The sequence below is a fragment of the Chiloscyllium plagiosum genome, chromosome 11 (genome assembly GCF_004010195.1).
Source record: "Chiloscyllium plagiosum isolate BGI_BamShark_2017 chromosome 11, ASM401019v2, whole genome shotgun sequence".
In the NCBI taxonomy this organism is placed as follows: Eukaryota; Metazoa; Chordata; class Chondrichthyes; order Orectolobiformes; family Hemiscylliidae; genus Chiloscyllium; species Chiloscyllium plagiosum.
Genome location: NC_057720.1, coordinates 65,125,755 through 65,152,645, shown reverse-complemented (window position 1 = coordinate 65,152,645; position 26,891 = coordinate 65,125,755). Strand labels below are relative to the sequence as shown.

The 26,891-nt window shown below is 40.0% G+C and overlaps 2 protein-coding genes across 4 annotated transcripts in view; one reads left to right on the top strand and one right to left on the bottom strand.

Moving 5' to 3' along the window:
- The window catches only part of LOC122554482 (podocin-like), a 70,895-nt gene extending 62,444 nt beyond the window's left edge, over positions 1–8,451 (top strand). The window contains exon 8 of the mRNA XM_043699583.1: positions 8,289–8,451. Within this exon, the coding sequence (XP_043555518.1) occupies positions 8,289–8,387 (99 nt within the window). The 3' untranslated portion in view covers positions 8,388–8,451. The remainder of the gene's footprint in view (positions 1–8,288) is intronic.
- Positions 1–26,891, bottom strand: part of axdnd1 (axonemal dynein light chain domain containing 1) — a 166,354-nt gene that overhangs the window by 2,251 nt on the left and 137,212 nt on the right. For 2 of the 3 annotated variants that reach the window (XM_043699573.1, XM_043699575.1), the window contains exons 23-28: positions 23,950–24,054; positions 15,822–15,854; positions 9,359–9,463; positions 7,041–7,169; positions 5,742–5,833; positions 178–1,324 (exon numbers count right to left, since the gene is read on the bottom strand). In XM_043699573.1, coding sequence (XP_043555508.1) covers positions 1,135–1,324; positions 5,742–5,833; positions 7,041–7,169; positions 9,359–9,463; positions 15,822–15,854; positions 23,950–24,054 — 654 coding nt within the window. In that variant the 3' untranslated portion in view covers positions 178–1,134. Of the gene's footprint in view, positions 1–177; positions 1,325–5,741; positions 5,834–7,040; positions 7,170–9,358; positions 9,464–15,821; positions 15,855–23,949; positions 24,055–26,891 lie in introns of those variants that run through there. The other variant, XM_043699576.1, reaches the window with a different exon arrangement.

The following is a 26,891-nucleotide window of genomic DNA, read 5'->3' as shown; positions in this document are numbered from 1 at the left end:
GAGATAGTTTCAAGAAAAAAATGAACCTGCATACAGCTGTCAAAGACTTCTAATTGGTAGGAAAAATAGCTTTGTCGAAATCTCTTCTGTTCAATGCTGAAGAATGATGGGAAGTGTAAAATCAAACATGTCACACAATGCTCTCAATTATACAAGAACAATCAAATTTAAATTTTTTGTTTATGTGTGGGGATATTTAGTTCATGAACTGTCCTACACAAACCTACACTGAAACTCAGCCAACAGTTTAGTGAATGCAATTTGACACTGGCAATTGCATTAAGCGGACTTGGAAATCTTTTAGGAGTTTACACAAGACTCAATAGATTACGAGTAACCACTTTATTTAACTACAATTATAGAAATAAAAGAAAACAACATTATAACAGTTCAGCAGTACTAAACCATTAACAAAGACTGGACCAAACATATTAATTGTTAATTTTTAAAGGTAACAGGATGCACTTGAGCAAATTCAGTAATTTGAAAGATGATTAATCTATATTCGAGTAATTAACTTTCTTTTTATAAAAAAGATTCAACCACTTTCTTCTACAAGAATATTAGGAGGATCACTGATTAATTAGGAATGTTTTAATGATGTTCTGATACAGGTTTCTTTTGTCATTGCCTACTTAGCTGAGAACCGTCTTTATTCACAAAGTTTCCAATGCTCAAAAATCTTCTGACATACATGAACGGTGAACCTTAATAACTGAAGGTACTAGTACACAGCATCACCTACCTAAAGTCTGATCAATCATAGCAGATACTATTGTTAATTATTTCAAAAGGTTAATATTATGTGTTATGGCCCTTTCATTTATGTTTTTTGACTAGAGAAGAGGACCAGAAATTATTACTTTGCATTGACAAAAGTAAGCTTTGAATTATCGGTTTCAATACCAAAGACAAAGATAACCAGTACCTCTGCCTTATATTGTGAAGGCAACATTTTCTAGCAATAAAGTCTTCCATTCACTTTTCCTACATAGATAGTCTATTACTCTACAGATATGTGCACTATTTTTGACATATTGAATTTCAATGGTTTAAATTCATTTAACTAATTGAAGGATTTAAATACTTAATTAAAGCTATCGTTCGAAGTTCTCCATGACCAATATGTATATATTAATGGTGGCTATGAAACTTCTCCTCTTTGGACGTAAACTCACTTTTTTCTGGCTTTGGAATTTGCTCCTTTGATTCTTCTGCCTTCAACTGTAATGTTAGATCCTTAATTTTATCCAAAGCCTCATGCAGACTTTCATCCAGAAATGTTGCCCGTTCCTCAGCGTACATGGCACGCTGTTCTGTTTCTCTATGAAGGATCAAGATTTCTAATAAATTGTCAAAAAGAACTGAAAGCATCAAGTGGACATGTGAAATTAACAATTTAAAATAATGTATGTCTATGGACACATCGATTAGACCTGACAGGTTAAAATAGAATTATAAAATAACATTCAAATGTATGTCTGAATTGAGTATTATATTGTTCAAACTGAATGATTTAAAATACATTCTGGAGTCTTTCCTGCAATATTGCTTAAACCAACAACTGGTTCTCCATGTTTCAGATGATTATGGGACTTAACCATACAACCAGAATGACCCCAGGTTATATGCTTGGTGTATGCTGATTTGGCTGAACCATGAGGCTATGCTAAGTGCTAAAATTGGTTTCTGCATTCCTCTTTTAGGGAAATGAGTCCTGCCAACAATCCCTTGTTACCCCTGCCGAAAATGTGCAAGTAAACATTGTGTGACCCAGCGACTTAGATTGTGAAGTGAAATACAGATGAGGCTACTAATGCTTATTAATATATAAGCCAAACAGTAATTGGCAGCAATTAAGCGTGCACAATGAAATACAGAAAGCAGGAAGTTGTTGGCTCAGTTGCCTTGCTTCTCTACAAATTATGCCATAATTACAATTAGTCAAGAGAAACATCACAACACATGGAGGAGGAAAATATGGAAAATAAAGTTGTTGCTAGTTCACTCCATTTCAGCTTAAGTTTTAATGGCATGGTGAATCATAATTACTACTAATATGCAGGCACTGAAAAGAATACAGTGTAGAGGGTGATGCATTTGAATGGCTTCTGATTGAAAACAATTAGCAATGCAAAAGTTCATAAGAAATCCATGGACAATGTCAGTGAAATGATCATAATTATCAATATGTGCATTTGTACAGACATGAAAAGGAAAAGTCATTGGAACTATTAGTCACAATTAGAGCCAAAACATCTTTTCCAAGGTGTGAGGCCCACATCTGCTCCCAGTACTCTAAAATGGAGTCTAAATACAGTTTTCTGTAACTGCAACATAACCTCTATATCCATATACTCCAGTCCTTTAGATATGAAGACATGATTTCATTTGCGTTCTTGACTATTTGCTGCACCTATTCATGGCATTTTAAAGAGCTATACACCTGAAGCTCCAAATCTTGCTAGACATCACTGTACTTAACTTTGTGCCTTCTTAAAAAACAAAATCCTTATCTATTCATTTTCAGTCCGAAATGGATAATTTCACATTTGTTTATATTAAAATCCACCTGCCACAACTTTGCCCATTGACCTAATCTGTCCGAGTTCTGTTGTAAGTTTATGCTGTTGTCAAGGCCAGTGCTACCCATTATTGTGTCTTTAGCAAATTTGGATATTTGACTTGTTATACCATTATTCAAGTCGATAATAAATATTGTGAATAATTGAGGCCACAACACAGATCCTTACGGGACACCTTAAGTCACTTCCTGCTAATTTGAGTATATACCTATTATTCTAGCTCTGCTTCCTGCTACTCAACTGACTGTCAATCCACGTCTTCCATTCTGTGGGCTTCCACTTGTCTCTTGTCAACAGTCTCTTGTCTGGGACTTTATCAAAAGCCTTCTAGAAGTCCATGTAAACAACATCTATCAATTTCCCTCTGTCTACTATCTTTGTCACGTCTTCAAAAAACACTGAACTTTGTCAAGCATGACCTACTCTTCATGATCAAGCTGACTCTACCTGATTAATTGAAAGTTTTCAAGGTAGTCAGTTACCCTATCCTTGATATAGACTCCAAACATTTCCCCACCACAAATTATTGCCTATTTGGTCTGTAATTTCTTGGTTTCCATCTGTCGTCCTTCATAAACAGCAGAGTGACATAAGCAAATTTCCATTCCAGAGGTACAACTCTTGATGGTCTGTGTGGGAGCATTGATGAGACTGCATCTGGAGTACTCTCTACAGTATTGGCCTCCTTATTTGAAAAAGGATGTAAAAGTGTTGGAAACGGTTCAAAAGAAAGTTTACCATACTGATAACTAGAATGAGTGGATTGTCTTATGAAGAAAGTTTGGATAGGTTTGCAACTGCTAAGAAGAGTAAAAGGCAACTTGATGAAAACATACAAGATCCTGAGGGGTCTTGACAGGGTGAATGTGGAAAGCATGTTTACTCTTGTGGATAATCTAAAACTAGGAATCACTGTTTTAAAAATAAGGGATCATCCATTTAGCATAGAGACAAGGAGAAACTTTTTCTCATGATTCTTTGAAATATTCTTTCTATAAAGACAGTGAAAGCAAAGTCATTGATTATTTTTAAGACAGTAGTTCATAGATTTTTGAAAATAAAGGTTGGGGGTGGTGGTGAACAGTTATTGGCATAGAGTAAAAATGTGGAGGAATCAGATCAGCCATGATCTTAGTGAATGGCAAAGTAGGTGGCTTACTCTTGCACTAGTTCTTATATTTTTTATAGGTGGCAGGAAGGCAGCAATGCCACATGCAGTAAGTGGCAGAAAAGTAGTTCAGGTCATTAAAAAGCTCATTAATTCAACTTTACATACTACTGACTTGAATTAAATGCTGTCTTTTGAATTAAATGAGCAGAGGATCTTGTGGTGCGGTGGTAGTATCCCTACCTTTGCGTCATGGGGCCTGGGTTCAAGCCCCAACTATTCCAGAGGAGTGTAATAACATTCTGAACAAGTTAAGTAGAAATTAGGTGAATTAAATGAGCAGTGCCTATGGATTCCCATGCTGTTAGAATCTTGACTATTAAAAGATAGTGATTTAGAGGCAAGATCCCTGACTATGGATGAACCTGCTTTCCATTGCATTTCAGACTTTATTCAAAAGTAGCCATCAAGATTCGCAGGTTTGGCTCACTTCCACCATTCTTCACACTTTCTCTGACCTTGCTGTCTTGCTGGCAGAAGTGCAATGTCATTTTTCAGACATTTATTAACTGGTCTCTTCCTTACCTGCCAGTCCTTGTGGTGGATCCTCATGGATGTTTCTCTCACACATTCACTGACATGGAATGTGGAGGACTCTGTTATTGGGAGGCAAGTTCTCAACACCCACAAGACAGAGTTCACCATGGTACAACTGCTGCTGTATGCTATGCTTTTTTCACCCAGTCAATCTCTCTCTGTTCAGATCCATTATATTTTGTCCACCTCATAGCAAAACTCTGCTCATCAACAATTTACATTCACCTGGTTGTATGAAGGAGGTCACTGGGAGCCATCCTTCATCTGGTTTATACCATTCCGCAGCTTCTTGTCTCTTTCTGTCTCCACTGAAGGACGTAGAAAATTAGATTGCAGGATGTGTTGTAAACATTGGAGTATCAAACTCTCCCCTGTTATGGAGCACACCAAACACCCCCAATATATATCAAGGGGATAGCCTAGACCCAAACTTCTATCTTATTTAAAGGCAAATGTAAGGCACTGTGTTCCAGATGTGATTCAATTGGTTCAACTACTAGGCTTTAAGCAAAACACACTTTATTCTTACACCACAATTAAAATACAAACAAAAAAGAATAACCTTAACTCTACAAAAAGACTTAGTAAAATAATACTTTATTACTGTTCATCAAATGTTCCAGTATAGCAGCATCCCATAAATACACCCTTGGCAAAGGCAAATTCAGCAAAAGACATTTCTCTCCCTTGCTATCTCCTCCAGCCCAGGAAAATGAACACCGACAAAATGAACCTAGAAGCAGCGAGAGAGCTCAAGTTTTTTTTTTGCAGCAGAGAAAGAGCTGTACCTAGCAGCTGCAACTCCAAAAACAGTAACTTCAACAACTGAAAGCAAAAACTAAAAGCTTGGGTGTGTGTGAGCATAATTCCACCCACTCATGCTTCTTTTGTCTCCCTTAAAAGACCCTAAAGCTCTCCATGGAGCAGACACCTTGGCATCAGGTTTACAACACAGAACATATCCTTCTTAAAGGCACATTTCGTCACATCCCTCACACCTTTTCTGGCTTGAAGCTGAAAGCTAATGTTCTGAGTTTGCACAATAACTCATCTCAACTGCAGTAAGAGAATAGTTTGAGAATAAAACGTCCACGTAGGTCTGGGTGATGCTTAAAAATGGCAGCAACACTTGTAATTTCTGCTTTCCTTCCTACTACCCCCAAAAATCAGTTGATTGAATGGGCCTTGCAACTCTGCTTCATTAATTGGCTGCCCAACATGTAATTTGTTCACTCAGCTGCTTCTGCCTTATACAATGCTGCCTACTTCTAGATCTGGCACCAGAACCCCATCACCTACAAATTTATGCCAATTTGCTTGAGTTAAACATTGCCTGTGATTACACTTTTGTGACATTCCATCTGAAATAATTGGTTAAACAATGCAGCACGTGAAAATTAATTCAGTTCAGAATCAAGATGAATTCAAGACAATTGTACTCAGCTACTCACACAAGTTGCTGCTGTAATATTCCCATAGCAGTTAGTGCCTCAAATGCCTTCTTTGACTTGGGGTTTTTAGGAACAACAGCTTCAATACCAACCTGAAATCAAACTACAGTATTAGACACATAGGAGATACCTTAAAGACATTGAAAGTTAAACATAAAGTATTAGACCAATATTAGGTAGGTACATTTTTGTACAACATGAAGTGAAGTCTGACTCTCTTCACAGCCTGCACGCAATCAAGAAAAGACTGATTTTATTTTCGCTAGTCTTTATTAGTCAAGTATGGGAGAATCACAGAATCAAGGCAAGCATATTAAAAAAATGTTGCCATAGGCCCAGATAATCACAGGGCTGCTTTTTCATTAGAAAGACAGACAACTGTAGGTGAGTTTAACTCAAGGGTTACCAAGCTTCAGGTGAAGGATGAGGTTGGGAAGATAGGATATTCATGATAATCTCGGCCAGTGTGGGAAATGAACTCACATTGTTGGCATCATTTTGCAACACAAACCAGCCACCCAGCCAACTGAGAAAACTGACCAAGCATATGGACTTTCTTTAACCATATAGGAGCTGGGTTAGACTGCATCTGGAGTAGTGTGCAGACTTTAGTCTCCTTATGTCATTACCATAGACGGAATGCAACAAAGATTCACTAGACTTGTTCCTGGTTAGAGGCACTATCCTATGAAGAGAGACTGGGCAAAGTGAGTCCATGTTCTGTAGAGTTTCAATGAATGAGAGGTAATTTCATTCAAACTTACAAAATACTTAAAGGAATAGACTGGTAAGATGTTACCCCGGTTTTGGAGTCTAGAATCAGGGGATACCACTTGGGTCCAAGACGAGGAGAGTTTTTTTTACTGTTAGGATTGTGAACCTTTGGAGTGCTCTACCACAGAGGGCTATGGAGATTCAGTGGTGAGTATGTTTATGGTAGAAATTGACAGATTTCTGTTTTCCAGTGGTACACAGTAATATGGAGATTGGCTGTGTAGAAGGCATTCAGTCGCAAACATAATGACTGGCAGGGCAGACTCAATGGGCTGAATGGCCTACTTCTGCTCTTACTTTAAGATACAGATCAGCAGGATCAAAATGAAAGTTGGAACAAACTGGAGGGTTGAATGCCCTACTCCTGTTATTAACTTATGGACGTTAATATAAATTGCACCACATAATTCTGGCTGCGATTGGCTCAAAGAGGAAACTAAAACCTCCTTAGTATACACAGCTTAGTTCTGCTTTAAGCTTTTTTACAAACATGATCAGTGTGAATAGTAATATTTAAGTTCTGACCTTTAACAGAGGAACAGGAGTTTCTTTCAGGTCTCTTTCATGGATGTTAGTATCATCACCGATAAATTTCAGGATGGATTTTTCATAACTATGTCCTAATTGACTTTCAACCATTCCAGGACTTTGATCCTACACAAAATGATTCAATTGTTAGAACTCAAGAGTTTTTTGTCCTAAACCTTTCTTTATGTGCTAATTAAACGGATGAGACATATGAAATAGGTTAGTGACATGAACTTCCGATTGGTAGCACCTTTTATTGTGCACTACGGATGCTGTTTAGTTTCCAAAGTGACACTTGCACCTCTTATGCATACTTCTGGGGTGAATTGTGTCGAGCATCACATTGGTGAGGATGTCAGCATGCAAACAGCACATGGCTACAAGATGTATGCAGAGCAGGCAGTTTCATAACTACATTAAACACACAATGCTGATTTAGTATCAGCTGTGTCATTTTGATCAACACTGCAGCTTAACTTAATTTTGCACAATGCAAACCTATTCAGCACCAAGAAGGATCCACTAACACCACCCATGTTTTTAAGTGAACCATTTAATGCCTGCAGTTTAGTTGCTGAAGATTTTTAATGCTATCTGTTGCTTTAATTCAGATGTATAGTAGATTAAAATTGCCAGTTGCTCACAGAAATAGGTGTAATAGTTACCATTCTTCATGAAATACAGCAAGTTTTAAGAATGAACAAAGGTCGTGTAGACCAAGGCAGGTTTTTGGGAGAGGGAAGAGGGAGAAGAGGGGATTGAAGGGCTTTTCGCAGGAGGCCACATCTACCCAATTTTTTCAGGGAGCTAAACCTCATTAAGGAATAATGCACATGACATTTACACTTCAGTAAGGACATTCTCAGTGAAATATGCTACCTGCTGTAATTGTACCTGCAAACTCAGTGACAGTATTGCCAGTGACTTTGGATGTGATCTTGGTCAGAAGTACAGTGGAACCTCGATTATCCAAAGGACATGGGTGGGGAGTATTTCGTTCAGTTAATGGAATGCCAGATAATCAAATGCCAGATAACATAATTTAGCCAAGCATCAGGACCTTGCGATCTTGCCAGATAATCTGAAATTCGGATAATCGAATGCCGGATAATCGAGGTTCCTCTGTATTTTGTATTTAGCTTCTTTGAGGAAGAACTGGGGGATTTTTGCAACATCTCAGTTTGCCTTCCACTGAACCTGCCTAATCATTGAAATTTTTAACTACATTTCATTCTCTCTTGTCAGACAGAAGCAGATGGATTGACTGCACAGCCTTTCAAGTATTCCAGGTATCAAATATACAACACACTTACACACCCCCATTCACGCAACTCCATACTGTAACTGAAAGGGATTCTACTACCCCAATATATGTGCAGCCAAAGCCAGAGATTCATGCAGCTCAATTCAAGTGCTTTTACAGTGGCCTCGATGCCTTCCTTCTGCACTGTGCTAGGTGCATTGAAGTTACCACAGCAAACAAAAGGTTGGTCGCTGAACAATTAGAGACATCAGCTAATTATATGCTGATGATTCCAGAATAAAACCCATGTATACATATTTGTGTACAACAGGCATACAATGGAAGGTGTTTTGCTACACAAATAAAAACAGTAGTCTAAAACAATGCTTTAGTTGACGAGACTACTGGGAAGTATGACCTTCTCGGCATTTGGTGGAATCTGCTTGTGCCACAATGGAAGCTGAGACATTGGTCACCAAACACTGCATCACGGTTGTGTTCACAAATGTCCTGATAAAGCTGGTCACCACTTTTATGCTCAACAGTACAGGTTTCAATCTCTGCACAAGGCCCTCTGACAAACTGGTCACAACCAAAGCCCTCATCACATGCAACATTATTCCCCTCAGGCTTCAAATTTATGTTTAAAAAAACCTTATAGCACTTTCACAAACACAGCAACCTCAATAGAAGTCAATTAGCAATTAGCTTAAATTAGTTGACGATTGCTTCAAATAGCACATGGGGGATTTCCTTCCTGGTGCTGAACGCATTTTATGCTGTGTGCTTTTAAGACAGGGCATTTGCTGGAACATTTGGGTCAAAAAAGTACATGATGTAAAATAAGTCTCACTACTTTGCAGGTAAGCGCTCGAACAATAATGCTACAGTCCTCACCACAATGGCTACTGCCATGAATTGCACTGGATCTGTGCACAGAATGCACCAACATCATTTACGCACAAACTGGCAATGTAGCCAGCTAAAATGTGGGTACTATGGAGCTGCATTTTTGCAGAATTATCTAAGACATAATGATATCTGAAAGAAAATGTTTAAGATTTTATAAAACCTCAACATCTTTTGTTCCTTCAGTTTCTTGTGGACTTCTTGATTTTGACAATGATAAGCTTTCTTCAGTCACACTGGTATCACTGACAATGTGAACACCTGGCATCTGATACAAGGAAAAGTAGAATGGTTAATTACACAGCATTCTCATTAACTGTCACTGTCAAATATATAGCAACGAGGGACACAGAACAACAGACATAATTCAACAACAGTTCTCCAGGAAACATTTGTTATATGAATTCAAGTTATGCATAAAACAATTTCCTTTCTACAGTGCAATGCCAGGTAGCTAACTGATCTATATAATTTAAACTCTTATCTATATTAAACTTTCAAAAAGTATGACACTTCACTGCCATCTCATCTGATTCTGATTGTTTCAGAAAGCCGCTTCCTTTTCAATTACTTATGATGCCTGACTTAAACGCTCCATTGCTAAAATGCAGAGGAAAAAAACACCAGAGGGTTCTTGTGGTGCAGTGGTAGTGTCTCTGGATGGAGGTCCAGGTTCAACTACCATATTCCCCAAACACATATTCTAACTTATCCAAACAGGCTGATTAAAAGCACCTATCAAAGAACATGTCGCAATTCACTGGATAACGAGAAAATAACCACAAATAAATGTGGCTAAACCATAAAATATTTTTCAAGAAAACCAATTGCACCTAAAATTTCACTAGAAAGCAAGTAATCAACTACAAACTAATCCAAACACTATTCATTTTTGAAAAATAAAATTGCTTTGCCTACCCCAATTTATATTGTAGAAGCATATGAATGATATAACGGTGATCAAAGAAAGCTAAACCTGCCCACAGAGTTAATACAAACATAAAACAAAATCTGAATCTGAAAACATAAAGAAAAATTGCAGACAATAAATAATAGGTTTGTCAGTATCTGGGAGAAAGAACAGACAAGTTACATTTCTACGTTTAGACCTTTCAAAGGAATGCAGAAAATTTACGGTTGAACAGTGTTTATAAAGTTTCCAAACATGTGACCTTTATGACCTAAGGGAGCACCACAATCTTCAAGTTTCCCTGCAAACTGCACAACATCCTGACTTGGAACTTTATAACCATTCCTGTGGCTGGGTCAAAATCCTGGAACTCTCTCCATAAGTGCATGTGAGTGTACCACACCACATGGACTGCAGTGGTTCAAGAAAGCAGCTCACCAACACCTTCAATCATGGACAGACAATAAATGCTGGTCTAGTTACCAATACCCATACCCTGTGTGAAGGAATAATTGAAAGAGATGGTGATGGATTAAATAATGCATGGGAATGTCTGGAATAGAATAACGGCATGCCTATAAAGCATTTAAATGAAAAACGCAACCCAGCTGAGCGACATACAAAAAGCATGTCAGCAGAGAATGGACGTTGAGATTATTTGCGAATCCCATTTCTAGAAGCAAAACAGAAATGAGCCCAGATTTTGACTGAGTGACCTTTTAATTGATACAGAGACAAATTTGTCAATTATTAGCAGTGGGTGACAGGAACACAGGCCAGCAGATCCAAGCTTATGCATGTCTTAATCTCACCATAGCAACCACCACTGCGTCAGACATACCAACTGAAGAGTTATAGCACACTTTAAGGGTACTTAGAATGGTTCTGAGTCATTTTGCTGTTAAGGACCTGTCAGCATTGAAATATAATCTCTGCAATGAACTGGAGTGGATGCCATTGGCCATGGAGGACAACAGTGCAGTAACAACCTTCCCCTTTTACCTTGCAGGGGCAGCAGGATAATAATGCATAAATGGAGAAAAGGTGTCCTATTTAGGTCTTATGGGGAATGGCTGAGGGACTTGAGGCTGTTTTCATTACAGAGAAGAAGGTTGAGAGGTGACTTATTGTGACATACAAGATGATCAGAGGATTAAATTGGATGGACAGTAAGAGCCTTTTTCCATGAATGATGATGGCTAGTCCGAGGGGACATAGCTTGAAATTAAGGTGTGATAGATATAGGACTGATGTCGGAGGTAGGTTCTTTACTCATAGAGTAGTAAGGATATGGAACGTCCTGCCTGAACCAGTAGAAGACTCCAACTTTAAGGGTATTTAAATGGTCATTGGATTAACATATTGATCATAATGGAAGAGTGTAGCATAGATGGGCTTCAGATTGGTTTCACAGGTCGGCGCAACGTCGAGGGCCGAAGGGCCTGTATTGCGCTGTAATGTTCTATATTCTATTTAGAGATTATCATGCAATGGAGCCGGTCAGAGCAGGAGTAGGAATGGAGTGAACCATGGGTGAACAGCAGCATTGGAGCATCTAAAGAAAAACTGAAGGATCAAGGCCCAGACAGAGTCAAGTGGAGCAGCAGTGAGAACTGAGCAGAGTGAACGTGTTGGAACACCAGCAGCAGCACAACTTAATAAAGCCAAAGGGTTGAGGCTGGGGTCAAGCTAGTCAGAGTAGCAGCTAATCATGAGTGCAACCCTGCCAGAATTTAAAATGGCTGACAAAAATGATGTCAGCACAAAGCAGAGAGGTGACTGATAGGTAATAGGTAACTGACTTTTCACTATTTAAAGCTGCACTAAGGAAAGGTAGGAGTTCTAGCTATTTGTTAAAAAAAAAGAAACAAACAATTTTCTACTTGGCTTAAATTTAGAATGGAACTAAATTATCAGAGGTATGGCAAGATCCTCAGTCCTGTGTGTTGCAGAATGTCGGAAATCTTACACACTCCTGACAATCTGGATGATCACAATTGCAGGAAGTGCAACTGGTTTGGCCAGCAAGAGCACTGTGTTTTAGAGAACGAGTGCCACTTGGAGGCACAGCAATACATCCACAATGCTGGGTTACACATCAATTACATGTATTTAGACAATATTACCCTGCAGCTGAATGAAATGCAGTCAGAAAAGGAATGGTTGACCACCAGTCAGAACAAGAGAGACAGGAATGTACTCAGGAAAATCCCACAGTGTTTTGGTTACTGCACAGTAGGGAGGATGTGATTGTACTGGAGAGGGTGCAGAGGAGATTCACCAGAATTTGTCTAGGATGCAGCATATTAGCTACGAAGAGACAGTAGAAAGGCTGGGGTTGTTTCCCTTAGAGGTGACACCGACCTGATTGAGTTATACAAAATTATGAGGGGCAGGGAAAAGGTAGGGTAGAAGAGACTTAGTACTTAATAAAGTAATTAACACTTAGAAAGGGAGCTGGATTAGAGTGGTGCTGGAAAAGCACAGCAGTTCATTCCAGCACCACTCTAATCCAGAATCTGGTTTCCAGCATCTGCAGTCATTGTTTTTACCCCTTAGAAAGGGAGCTAACAGGTTTAAGGTAAGGGGCAGGAGGTTTAAACAAGATTTGAGGAAAAGGTTTTTTCACCCAAAGGTGGGGGTTAATTTGAATTTACTGCCTGAAAGGATGGTATGTAATGTCATAGCATAAAAGGCTACAAGACACATGCTGGAAAGTGGGATTAGAGAGTTAGGGTCTTGTTGATTGACATGGACAGATTGAGCCCAAGGCATCTTTCCATGCTGTAAAGCTCTACAGAGGGTAGAGCTATCATAATAGCAAGGCTGAGGACAAGGAAGAGGTTGACCCTATCCACAAAGAAATTTAAGCATAGAAATGATAGTGGAGAGAAACGAAATGGAATCGGGTAAAGCTGGCAATATGGAATAGAATCCAGTCAAGTGCAAGAGACAAAAACAGATGTGGAGCCTGCTTCACCAGATTAGTAACCAAATTCATGATCACCATGATCATGTGGGCGGCACGGTTAGCACTGCTGCCTCACAGCGCCTGAGACCCGGGTTCAATTCCCGCCTCAGGCGACTGACTGTGTGGAGTTTGCACATTCTCCCCGTGTCTGCGTGGGTTTCCTCCGGGTGCTCCGGTTTCCTCCCACAGTACAAAAGATGTGCAGGGTCAGGTGAATTGGCCATGCTAAATTGCCAGTAGTGTTAGGTAAGGGGTAAATGTAGGGGTATGGGTGGGTTTCGCTTCGGCGGGTCGGTGTGGACTTGTTGGGCCGAAGGGCCTGTTTCCACACTGTAATGTAATGTAATGTAATCTAATCTAATCTAATCTAATCCTTTCTCTCTAGCCCAAAGTGTTGATTGAGCTACACTGCGTTCCCCATACTCCATTGTGTAAAAGAAGTTTAGATTTGAAATAATTCAAGTCAATACAGTAGGGGAGAAATGCTTAATAAAATGATCCGATTCTCTTCCTTCAGCTTGCATGGACTCCACTGGAAATGTTTATAAGACCAGAGAACAGAATGGAGTGAGATGGAGACCTTAAAGAATGAGGAACTCGGGTACATTTGTAGATAGATGCTAATGTTTGACAAATCTGCAGATCTGCATTTGGTCTTCCCGGTTCAGAGAAGATCATTATGAGCAATGGATGCAGTACACTTGTTTGAAGTTACTTTCTCATGAAGAAAATGCACATGGAATGAGTGAAGAGGTGAATGAAGACTTACATGGGGAACAGCCAGAGAAAGGACAATGAGATAATGTGAATGTAGAAGAGAGAATCAGTATATTACAGAGGGAATGGTTCCATTGCAAAGGAAATAGACATGTTATATGGTTTACCTTCAGCATGAACCCACCATATAACATGTACATTCCCTTCTTGTGAAGAGGTGAATGGAGACTTACATTGGTGGGTTGAAATGCACAAGAAGTACTACGAGGTCTACAACAGAGCCAAGGGAAACAGGACAGGCCCATTTGAGTGCCTGATGGGTATCATGTTACAGAATCTGTACCATGTGCCATGGCTATGCATAAGATACAGTGGAAAAAAATGCTATCGAGGGCTGAGAGTGGCTCAAAACAAAAGGTGTTAGATATTTTTGTAACACAGAATCAAGTAAATAAAACACATTTTATGATCTGCAGTCAAATACAAGTCCTTTAGGCCACTCAGAAGTGTGTAGTTATTAGGCTTCAAGTGATTGGAAATAATTGTTTCTTCTTGGTTTACCATCTATCGCTATCAAGATTCTGGAAAAATGCATTTGTATAAATCATTGAAATGACATCAGTAGGTTAGCATTCAATGCAGTTGTGCATGTAAAATTCCCTGATACCAAGAGCGAAAAAACTCAACAAGATAGTATAGTAGAAAGGCTTATGCCTGAAACATCAATTCTCCTGCTCCTTGTATGCTGTCTGACCTGCTGCGCTTTTCCAGCAACATATTTTTCAGTTCTGATGTCCAGCATCTGCAATCCTCACTTTCTCCAAGATAGCATAGTATAATTATTAAACTTTGCACAGGTAGAATGTGAAAATGTGTATTTTTATATGCAGCAAGTAGTAATGACAAGGGTGAGAGAAATGGAAACAATTAATGATTTGAAAATGAAAGTGGATGGCCACTTTGAGGGAGATAAATGTACTGGGATGAGTATTCAGAGGACTGACTGCTCCATGGCAATTTGGCATGAACTTAGTGGGCAAAATGGCCTCATTACTGTAAATGACTATTTTAGGTCAATATATAATTACATCATTTAAATATGAAAATCTGGGCTTTTAAGATAATTTTTAAAAATGCTAATATTTTATTTCTTCATACAGGTTTCAGCCAGGCTTTTCATATTCCCTGTCGACAGAAAACTCAGTCAAGCCTCTCTCTACCTGCCTTTCACTCAACCCCACCTCACCCCACACAGAAACGCAAATCACTCACCCTCACCTGCAAAGAAATGCCCCCTTCCCAATCTTACATTCCACCACTCTCTCACTCAGCAACCCCTCTTCCCAAACTTCTCCCTCAATCACTCATCCAGCAGCCCCACTTCCTGAGCTCCCCTCCCCTCTCACATTTATTTGGCAGCTTGGCCTTTCTAACAGCCTTACAGAAAGACCCAATCAATCCCAAGCTAACTCATAGGTAATATACTGTGGAATATATTGGGTATATGATAACGTTTGTGAGTTTTAACATTGTCAGATATCTCAAACTGTACCTCTTATGCTGCACTGTTCATGGAGGTACTGTCGACACCATTCAGTGTCATCACTACTGTGATCCAGGGAGGTATTTTATAGTGCCAAACAAGACATCCTACTGCTCACTCACCTCATGCAGTGGAACTAGGCAGAAGTGGGTACTGCAGATGCTGACGATTAAAATCAAGATTAGAGTGGTGCTGGAAAAGCCCAGCAGGTCAGGAAACCATTCCTGATGAAGGGCTTTTGTCCAAAACATCGATTTTTCCTGCTCCCCAGATATTGCCTGACCTGCTGTGCTCTTCCAGCACCACTCTAATCTTGACTCATGCAGTGGAACACGCACCTTGGTAGCATATCAGCTAGGCAATCACCAAGATATTACACATTGTGTAAAGTAGACATTACATCGATCCTGGCAAGCCTTTTCACATCCTCTACTAGATATCATTATAAACATTATAATTAAACATACAATTTAAGACAAACTTACTTCAGTCTCAGATTTGTCAATGTTGCTCAATTTCTATAAGATATGAAGAGAGGAGGAGGAGGAGTAAAATAGTCTCATTAGTTGTTACAATATAAAAACAGTCCAGAGAGGACAAATAATAATTAGTAACATTTTTCACTGTGTATTAATTCAAGCTGGCAGCAGTTTATGAAAAGGAATCTTTCCTACACTGCAAGTTTCATGCAACTTTTTTTCAAACATAATTACATTGTATAGCAGATGGGAAGAAGAATGCATAGCAACTGGGCACCTTACAACCATAACTATTGTATCCTTTACAATATCTGGGCGAGGTCTCAGAACAAATCTCCAGTTTCTCAAATATATGTTGATTTTGCCATCTATAATACTATTTCACTTTCAGTCTGACTTAAGAACACAAGAAATATAAGCAGGAGTGGGCCATATTCCCTTTGAACCTGCTCTGTCATTAAGTATGATCATGGCTCAACTTTTACACCGATTCCTTTTATCTGCCTTATGCCATACAGTTCCTTAATTTCCTTCAAACAAAACATTTTGGCCTTGAATCTGCTCAATGAGCATCCACAGCTACTGCAGTTGAGAATTCCAAAACTTTACAATCCTCCAATTGAACAGCATTCTCTCCATCTACTACCTACTTCAGCATCCAATCTTTGCTTGGTACATTTATTTCTGCAAGACCATCTCTGATCCTTCTAAACTCTCAATAATATAAGATTGTTCTGCTCGTTCTCATATACAATACAGCTCTCCATTCAATCTACCAGTCTCATAAACTACTGCTGTACCTTCACAGCCACCCCCCTCAGTAAGGTAAGCACATTTGTTTTTCTGCAGGAAAGCAAAACATTATATAATACTCCATCTGCAGTCTCACCAAAGCCTTACATAATTACAGCAAGACTTTCTTACTTTCATATTCCAAACTCTTAGCAATAAAGGCCAATGTACCATTGATTGTATTGACACAATAAGCTTCCCTTGAATTATGTACAAGGATTCCCACATACTCTTGTGCCTCACTTTTTTTAAAAAAAACCTGCTTTCCATTTGTCCTATCAAAATTTCATACTTCCCTACATTATCTTCCATCTATTACCTTCAGGTCAATCATCCATCTGACCTATAACTCTTTGCAAATTCATTACAGATTAATTCTTTAGCCTGCTTTGCATGGTCAGTGAACTCTTATTTAACCTTAAACAAAAATAGAGAGTGCTGGAAAAACCCTGCAGGTCGAGCAGCATCTGTGGAAAGAAATCAGAGTTAACATTTCAAGTGGGGTGATCCTTCCTCAGAAATTATTTCCTCAGATCTTATTTAATACTCTCTGGCAAATTTGAAAACTCCAAAAGCAAGGACTACTAAGACTCCTTGAATCCTAGTAGCACACAAACCCACCAACACTCTCAAACAAAAACTAACAAACTTAAAAGATCCAGTACAAACCGTGGACAAAACCAAAGTCATCTACAAAATTCCATGCAAGGACTGCCACAAACACTACGTAGGACAAACAGGAAGAAAGTTAGCCACCAGGATACACGAACACCAGCTAGCCACAAAAAGACATGACCCTCTCTCCCTCGTAGCCCTACACACGGATGAAAAAAACCACCATTTCGACTGGGACAACACATCTATCCTGGGACAGGCTAAGCAAAGACATGCCAGAGAATTCCTAGAGGCCTGGCACACCAACCACAACGCCATAAACAAACACATAGATCTAGATGCCATCTATCAGCCCCTCAGAAAAAGAACAGGAAATGACATCACTGCAAACCCCAGGAACCCCATCCAGGAGAAAGATATAAATAGAAAGCAGGAGACAACAGCTTCGCTTCACTTGGAGGTCGCCACTGATGATGTTACCTAGCCAGATAATGAAACGTCTGGGTATCAAATCTACAGCTCAGCGAGCAAACCCCTACACCCTAAACCTCAACCTGAGTTACAAACCTTCACAAACCTTGCCTGTATTAATTAACATTGCCACATTCAGCCAATGCTGACCATGTTGTTGTTTGGATGAATGCTTCAGCAGGAGCCAAAATCAAGAGAGCTTGACTAAAAGCTAACATGCATTACTTAAGGCTTTATAGGGAGGGTTAGACATTGGACTAATGCAAAGTAAGGCTGGAAAAGTAGTAATGTGGAACAAAGAAATGGCAGAGGAACTGAATAGGTACTTTACATCAATTTTCACAGTTGAAGACACCAGCAACATCCCAGAACTTCAAGATAGTCAGGAAGCCAGTGTGAGTTTTGTGGTCATCACTAAGGAGAAATCACTGGGGAAACTAAAAAGCTTGAAGGTGGATAAATCACTTGGACCAAATCTTAGAATCCCTACAGTTTGGAAACAGGCCCTTCAGCCCAGCAAGTCCACACCAACCCTCTGAAGAGTATCCCACCCAAATCCAATCCCCATTACTCTACATTTATCCCTGACTAATGCACCAAAGCTACACATCCCTGAACACTATGGGCAATTTAGCATGGCCAATCCACCTGAACTGTACATCTTTGGACTGTGGGAGAAAACCAGAGCACCCGGAGAAAACCCACGCAGACACAGGGAGAATGTGCAAACTCCTCACAGACAGTTGCCCAAGGCTGGAATTGAATCCGGGTCCCTGGCGCTGTGAGGCGGCTGTGCTAACCACTGAGCCACCGTGTCAACCCCCTCGAGTGGACGACATCCTAGAGTTTGAAGGAGATAGTTGAGGAGATTATAGAGGCATTGGTGGTGAGCCTTCAGGAATTGCTGGAGTCAGGGAGGGTCATATGGGACTGGAAAATGGTAATGTTAGATCCCTGTTTGTGGTGGGGGGGTGGGGTTGGTGCAGAAGACAGGAAACTGTGCATAGGCCAGTTAGCCTGATCTTACTCTTTGGTAAGATTTTAGATTCCATTATTAAGGATGAACTGGGGAGTACTTCAAAGTGCATGGTAACATAGGACTGAATTAGCAATTCTTTGTTAAGGGGAGGTCATACTTGAGAAATCTGTTAAAGTTCTTTGAGGAGGTAACGATCAAGTTAGATAGAGGAGAGCCAGTGGATGTCATAGAGTCTTTTAGCACGGAGACAGGCCCTTTGGCCCAAACAGGACCGTGCTGACCAAAATGTCTGTACACACTAACCCCATTTCCCTGCACTTGGCCCATATCCTTCTAACCATTCCAGCCATGTATTTGTCCATTTACCTTTTAAATGTTGTTCATGTACTCACCTCAACCATGTCTGCTGGAAGCTCAGTCCACATGCATCCCACCCTCTGTTTAAAAAAGTTGCCCCTCTGGTTCCCTTTTACTCTTTCCCCTCTAACCTTAAACTGATGCCCTCTAAGCCTCGATTCCCCAAACCTGGAAAAAAGACTGCATGTATTCACCCTATCCATGCCTCTCATGATCTTATACACCTCTATAAGGTCCTCACCCTGCTCAGTCTCCTATGCTTGAAAGAAAAAAGTCCTAGCTTGTCCATCCTCTCCCTGTAACTCAGATCGTTCGGACCAGGCAGCATCCTTGTAAAGTTCTTCTACACTCTTTCCAGTTTAAAAACATCCTTCCTATAACAAGGTGACCAAAACTCAACACAATATTCCAAGTGTGGCCTCGCTAATATCCTGTATAACTGCAACATAACTTCCTAACTTCTATGCTCAATGCTCTGACAGATGAAGGCCAGTGTGCCAAAAGCCCTCGTCACTGCCCTGTCTACCTGTAACTCCACTTTCAGAGAATTATGAATCTGAAATCCAAGATCCTCTGTTCTACTACACTCCTTAAAGCCCTAACATTCACCTTGAAACTCCTACTTTGATTTGATTTTTCAAAATGCAAGATCTCACACTTTTCTATATTAAACTCCATTTGCCATTTCTCAGCCAACTTCCTCAGCTGATCAATGTCCTGCTGCAATTTCTGATAACCTTCCTAGCCGTCCACGATACCGCCTATTTTAGTGTCATTGGCAAATTTACTAATCATGCCTTGTACATTCTCATCCAAATCATTGATATACATAACAAACAGTAATGGGCTCAGCACCAAGGCACTCCACTAATCACAGGCCTCCAGCCTGACAAGCATCCTTCCACTATTACCATCTGCTTCTTACCATCAAGCCAATTGTGTATCTAATTTGCCAACTTGTCCTGGATTCCATGCGATTTAACCTCCCAGAGCAGCCTATTGTGTGAAACCTTATCAAAGGCCTTACTGAAATCCATATAGACTATATCTACTGCCCTGCCCATATCAACCTTCTTGGTCACTTCACCAAAGCACTCTAACAAATTTGTGAGGTAAGATCTCCCACTCACAAAGCCATGCTGATTACTCCGAATAAAACCCTGTCTTTCCAAATACATATATATCATATCCCTCAGAATCTTCTCAAGTAACCTATCTCCCACAGATGTTAGGTTACTAGTCTATAGTTCCCAGGCTTTTCTTTGCAGCCCTTCTTGAATAATGGCACAGCATTCCCTACCCTTCAGTCTTCTGGGACCTCACCCGTGACTAACAATGATGCAAATATATCACAGAAGGTCCCCACAATTTCTTCTCTCGCCTCTAGCAGTGTTCTTGGATATATCAGGTCAGGACCAGGAGATTTATCCACCTTCATACATTCTAATACATCCAACACTTCCTCTATTGTGAAATGGACTGTCCCCAAGATATCACCACTAACTTCCCCAAGTTCCCAAATCTTCATGTCTTTTTCCATGGGAAACACAAAGGAGAAATATTCATTGAGAACCTTACACATTTCTTCACATACATGTCCACTTTGGTCCTTGAGGGGCTCTATTCTCACTCTAATTATTCTTTATCCTTTAAAAACTTCAAGAATCTCTATGGATTCACTCTAATCTTCTCAGCCAAAGTTATCACATGCCCCCTTTTCACCCTCCTGATTTCCTTCTTCAGTAAACTCCTGTATACCTCCAGGGATTCCCTTGATCCCAGCTGCTTATACCTGAGCCAAACCTCCTCCTTTTTTCTGGTCATCCAGGGAACCCTATTCCTGCCAATTTTGCCCTTCACCCTCACAAGAACATATAGACCTTGAACTCTAGCTATCTCACTTTTAAAGGCTTCTCATTTTCCAGAGGTCCCTTTGCCTGTAAATAAACCAGTCCAATCAACCCTGACAAGCTCCTGTCTCATTCCATCAAAATTTGCCTTGCCCCAGTTTAGAACTTGAACTTGTGGACCAGTTTTGTCCTTCTCCATAACTATTTTAAAAATAACAGAACTGTAGTCACTGGTCCCAAAGTGCTCCCCCACTGTCATCTCCATCATCTGTTCTGTCCTAATTCCCAAGAATAGGTTGAGATTTGCCCTTTCCCAAGTAGGACCCTCTATGTACTGCTTGAGGAAACTTTCCTGAATGCACTTAACAAATTCCACCCCTTCTAAGTCCTTAACGCTCTGGCAGTCCCAGTCTATGTTACAAAAATTAAAATCCCCTACTATGACAACCTTATTGCTCCTGCAAGTCTCCCCAGTCTCCCAGGATACTTGTTCATGTAATTCCCGTTGACTATTTGGGGGACTATAGTATAATCCCAAAAAACATCACCATCCCCTTCTTATTTCTTAGCTCCACCCACAAAGATTCACTGGATGATCCTTCAGTTATTTCATACCTGACTACTGCTGTGATACTTGCCTTAATCAAAATGCAATTCCCCCTCCCCTCTTTCCACCACCTCTGTCCCACCTAAAGCACCCTGGCACATTAAGCTACCAGTCTTGTCCCTCCCTTTGCCATATTTCTGTAATAGCCTTCTGAAGCAATGAGTTCCACACATTCACAACCCTCTGAATCAAAACATTCTTCCTCATCTCAGTTCTAAAGGATCGACTCTTCATTCTAAGGCTGTGTCCCTGGGTCCATTTCTCTCATATTAGTGGAAAGATCTTCTCCACCTACACTCTATCCAAGCCTTTCAGTATCCTGTAAGTTTCAATAAGATCCCTTCTCATCTTTCGAAACTCCACCAAGTATAAATTGGGAGTTTTCAATTGCTCTTCATATGGCAAGCCTTTCATGCCAGGATCGTTCTGGTAAACCTCTTCTGGGCCAGCACATCTTTCTTCAGGTACATGGCCAGGAGCAGCATGGTGGCTCAGTGGTTAGCATTGCTGCCACACAGTACCAGGAACTTGGGTTCGTTCCCACCTTGGGCGACTGTCTGTTTGGAGTTTGCACATTCTCCTCGTGTCTGTGTGGGTTTCCTCTGGGTGCTCCGGTTTCCTCCCACAATCCAAAGATGTGTAGGTTAGGTGAATTTGCTATGCTAAAATGCCCGTTGTGTTCAAGGATGTGTAGGTTAGGTGCATCAATTAGGGGTAGAGTTGAGTAGTAGGGGAATGGGTCTGGGTGGGTTACTTTTTGGAGGGTTGGTGTGGACTTGTTGGACCGAAGGGCCTGTTTCCACACTGTAGGAATTCTAATTTTAAAAAAACTGCAGTCTGACCAAAATCTTGTACAGCCTCAGCAGTATATTTCTGTACTTGTTTTCTGCCCTCTTGGTATGATTGGCAACATTGCATTTGCCCTCCTAGCCACCAACTGAAACTATATGTTTTAGATTAGATTACTTACAGTATGGAAACAGGCCCTTCGGCCCAACAAGTCCACACTGCCCCGCCGAAGCGCAACCCACCCATACCCCTGTATTTACCCCTTACCTAACACTACGGGCAATTTAGCATGGCCAATTTACCTGACCTGCACATCTTTGAACTGTGGGAGGAAACCCACACAGATACGGGGAGAACGTGCAAACTCCACACAGTCAGTCGCCTGAGGCGGGAATTGAACCCGGGTCTCTGGCGCTGTGAGGCAGCAGTGCTAACCACTGTGCCACCGTGCCGCCCACATGTTAGAGAATACTGAACTAGGATTCCTAAGTCCCTTTGCGTCTCAGATTTCCAAAGACTTTTCCTGTTTAGAAAATAGTCTAAGCCTCTATTCTTCCTACCAAGTGCATAAGCTCACACTTGCCCACATTGTATTTCATTTGTCACTTCTTTGTCAACTTGCCTAGCATCCCCAAAACCTTCAGCAGAATTGTACTAACGCACTTCCAATACCCACTCCCAAATGAATTCCATAAATTCATTCAGGACTTAAAGAATAGGAGCAAAAAGCTTTTCAAATATTCAAAGCAAGATTACTTTTTGAAATTTCAGTCTAAATACTACAGAGTAGTGAAAAACAAAGGTAACCACCATAATTTGTTATAGGTTACTTCAGTAGCTCATCAAGACCATAATACAAGATCCTAAATTTGAGTTTGATGGTCTCAACTGATCTGGTAGTTGCAGTACCACTCATGAAAGGCATTTTCCTAAAGCTCAATTGCAAAGCAACGTATAGGACAGAAGGCTGTGCTGACTCCATAGTTGGACTGGCTACTGACATTTCATCGATATTAAACAGAAAATCTTAAATGAGGCAATTAACACCAACTAACATACTCCAAATGTTGTCAACACCAAGACAGAGAGGAGCTAGTCAAAGGAGGAAAGAGCAGAATACAATGCTTTAATTCCATTCTGATCCACTAAACCACTTCTGGAAAGTGTGCATGGGCATCAGTGAATACAGGACCAAATGTAGTTATGTTATGTCACTGTCACTACCTCATCCCCACACCCCTCCACTTTTATTAAAAAACTCGATGACTCATGGATAAACTTACAAATGGACCAGAGTAGTTCAACAATATAATTCCATATTTGCCACAGTCTTACCAGAACGTATGGCTGCTCTCTCATAAGACAAAGATGGCTAGCGATGATTTAACCTGAGGTTCACCATGCCTCAGGTGAGGGGAGAGGTTGAGAAGAAGAGTGCTTTATGACAACATATTGGTAAACATTAGAATTTAGGGAATTCTTTTGGCACACATAACTATACATTTTGAAAATAAATAGAATAGCATTCCTCTGACTTTGCAATGGCACTGTGGAACAATCCACTAATAATATTTTTTTAGAATAATTGTAGAGCTAATAAATGATTAGTGATACATCTTTTCTACTGAAGCAGTAACTCGCCCTTAAGAAAAAGCATATGTCACTTGATTTAACCTGGAAGGATGCAATGGTTTTTGGTCCATCATCACTTTCTGTTTCTCCTGGTATTAGCACAGATAGATCAGAGTCAGGCATGCCAAGTATTTCAGTGGGTGAACCCTGCAATAAAAGGGAAAAATGAGAATATTCTTATAACAATCATAGCTGAAAACTATGCAGCACAGTACAACATAAAATCAGAAATAGGTGAACTTCTCCCAGACATATTACGTTTATCAATACAAAGTTGACAGCTGGAGCATGAAGGAAAGAATGCATCAAAAACATTGAATAAATAATTAGGGTTTTCAACATTTCCTGGTTTTAATGGAAAAGTAGACAAGAATCCACATCCACTTTTCTGTTTAAATTAGCCAAAGAAAAATACAGCCATATGATTACACAGGAATTAGAGAAGAAATTCAGAGATGTGTATATTAAGAGAAAATTGCTGAGTGCTTTGCAATAGTAAGATAATCTGGATGCCAAAGGTATCTACTTAGAATCATTTTGTGGCATGTCCATCAATGATGTTTAGATGAAAAAAGAAAGTTTTGCTCTTAGTGCCTTACATGTCTTAACAGTGTTTCAAAGCACATCTGCTACAGAATAGCACAGTCAGTTAATAATATTGAACTTCCATTTCAGCAGTTAAAATCTAGATCAAGTTTATTGTACAAATATTGTTCTGTTGGCAATTGTAATAGTCCAAAATGAGAAGCATTTGGAGCAGTTTCAGCTCAATACTGATTTCTAGAATAAAAATGGCAACTTACCATTGTTTGTCTCATTTATGAAAGTTAAAACAAATATTTAGCATAGGACACAAAAATGTTACAATAATGGGCTTAAGCAGTGTGTTCTTCCAGAAGTTTAAGCTATTTTCTGATAGAGACCAAATCTAGTCTAATCAAAACTAGATTATTCAAATCATAACACTAAATATGGCATGTCTGAGTTCTACAGGGTATTGATGGGACCACATCTCAAGTAACCTGAAATAAAACACAGAACTACAGATGCTGGAAATCGGGAAACAAAAAAAAAAGACAGAAATTCCTGGAGAAAATTAGCAAATTTGGCAGCGACTGTGGCAGGAAAACAGAGTTAACATTTTGAGGCCTGTGCCCTTCTCCAGTTCTTTAGTTATGAAAAAGGATTACAGGACTCTAAACATGAATTCTTGTCTGTCCACATATGCTATCAGACCTGTGGAGGTTTGGCAGCAATTTCTGTTTATGTTTCTCTAAAGTAACCCATGCAGTTTTGGTCCCCATAATTAAGGAAGGTTGCAAATCATTTGCAGGAAATTCGGAGGAGGTTTGACATTCTGAGCTTATTTTCACTGGAGCTCCATAAGACATAGGAGGTCCTTGATACCCTTACTAATCAAGAACCTATCCATCTCTGTCCAAATTCATTCGATGACTTGGCCTCCACAGCCCTCTGCCGCCATGAGTTCCATAGAATCACCATCCTCTGGCTGAAGAAAATCCTCATCTCAGTTGCAAAGGCTCGTCCCTTCACTCTTAGGCTGTGTCCCAATTCTATAATTTTCAGTAAGATCACCTTATCCTTTGTGATCTGGACAAAGGAAGGATCACTGGACGCAAAATGTTAACTCTGATTTCTCTCCACACATACTGCCAGACCCGAGATTTTCCAGCAATTTCTCTTTTTGAGTCACAAATGATGGTGAACATTGTGCAATCACCAGCAAACATCCCCATTTCTAACCTTATGGATGAGGAAAGGTCAGAGAAGCAGCAAAAGATAGTTGGGAAAATGGCCTATTTTCTGCTCTCTACCTGTCAACCAATCCTCAATTGATGTTTGTGCATTACATATGTAAATAGTGGAATATCCTTTCTAAACAAAACAACAGCTCTTCTAAGACACAAAAAGTAACATTGGTCAATTGAACTTCATGCTGGGATGGGAACAAAGGTAGTAAGCCAGCCACAAAGCTTGCAGAATTCCCTGCCAAATTGGATCAGGCCAGACAGACATGCAAGCCATTTATCTTGATTGACTGTATTGAATTGATGAGACAATGCTGCAAGGTCTTGGATGAACCATTAGATCAGAGGTTCGGTTGAGACAGCCTGACTCCTCGGGTCGGCTCAATCAATAGGGAAATTACAATATCCAATACATTGTCTTGAGTAACAACTTTTCCTGGGACAGAAAACTCACATGGTGTAACTGAATTATGCTAATGACATTGCTGTTTCCGATTGCTGTAACTACATAGGAGGAATCTGCATGTCAGTTACCATGCCACTGCACTGAGGGATGATCCAGAGAAGTGGATTTGAAGGGGTCCCACGAATAAGAGGGCCTGACATTCCAGAGATAACTTCAGCACAAGCAGCAGGGACCTTGGGAGCTTCAACCACAATTTGGCCAGCTGTTTTCGGGGTAGTATAAACTTCTTTAAAATCTTGCACTTGCAAAGTGGATCTTAAACCAGCATGAGAACATATAATATGAAGTTGAAGGCATGTAATATACCTTGAAGAGAGAGTGAATGCTGTTCTGAACTGAGAGCTTACAAGCACCTGTGATATGACTAGATGGCAGTCCCATAGTGTACTGGAAAATTGAAAAAATGTAACATTTGGCTGTGAAATGGATACCTGAATTTTGGTTGCTCTTCTGACAACAATTCAAATTTAACCAGTTTAAATTATGTCACAGGATACTAAAACCCAACCGAATTTGCACTTGTTGTTTTGCCATCATTGAACTAATGAAATGATCTGATATTGAGGATATAAAAATGCAGAAATTTTGGAAATTGGAGACAGAGCAACTGCCATCGAGAGAGACCCAAGAAATTAGGAAACACTTTCTAACAAAGGTACCTTTTCATATGAAACATACTGGGCATGTCAGTTTCCAAGAGATCAATTGTGTTAGGGGACTCTCCAGTCCGAGGTATGGACAGATATTTC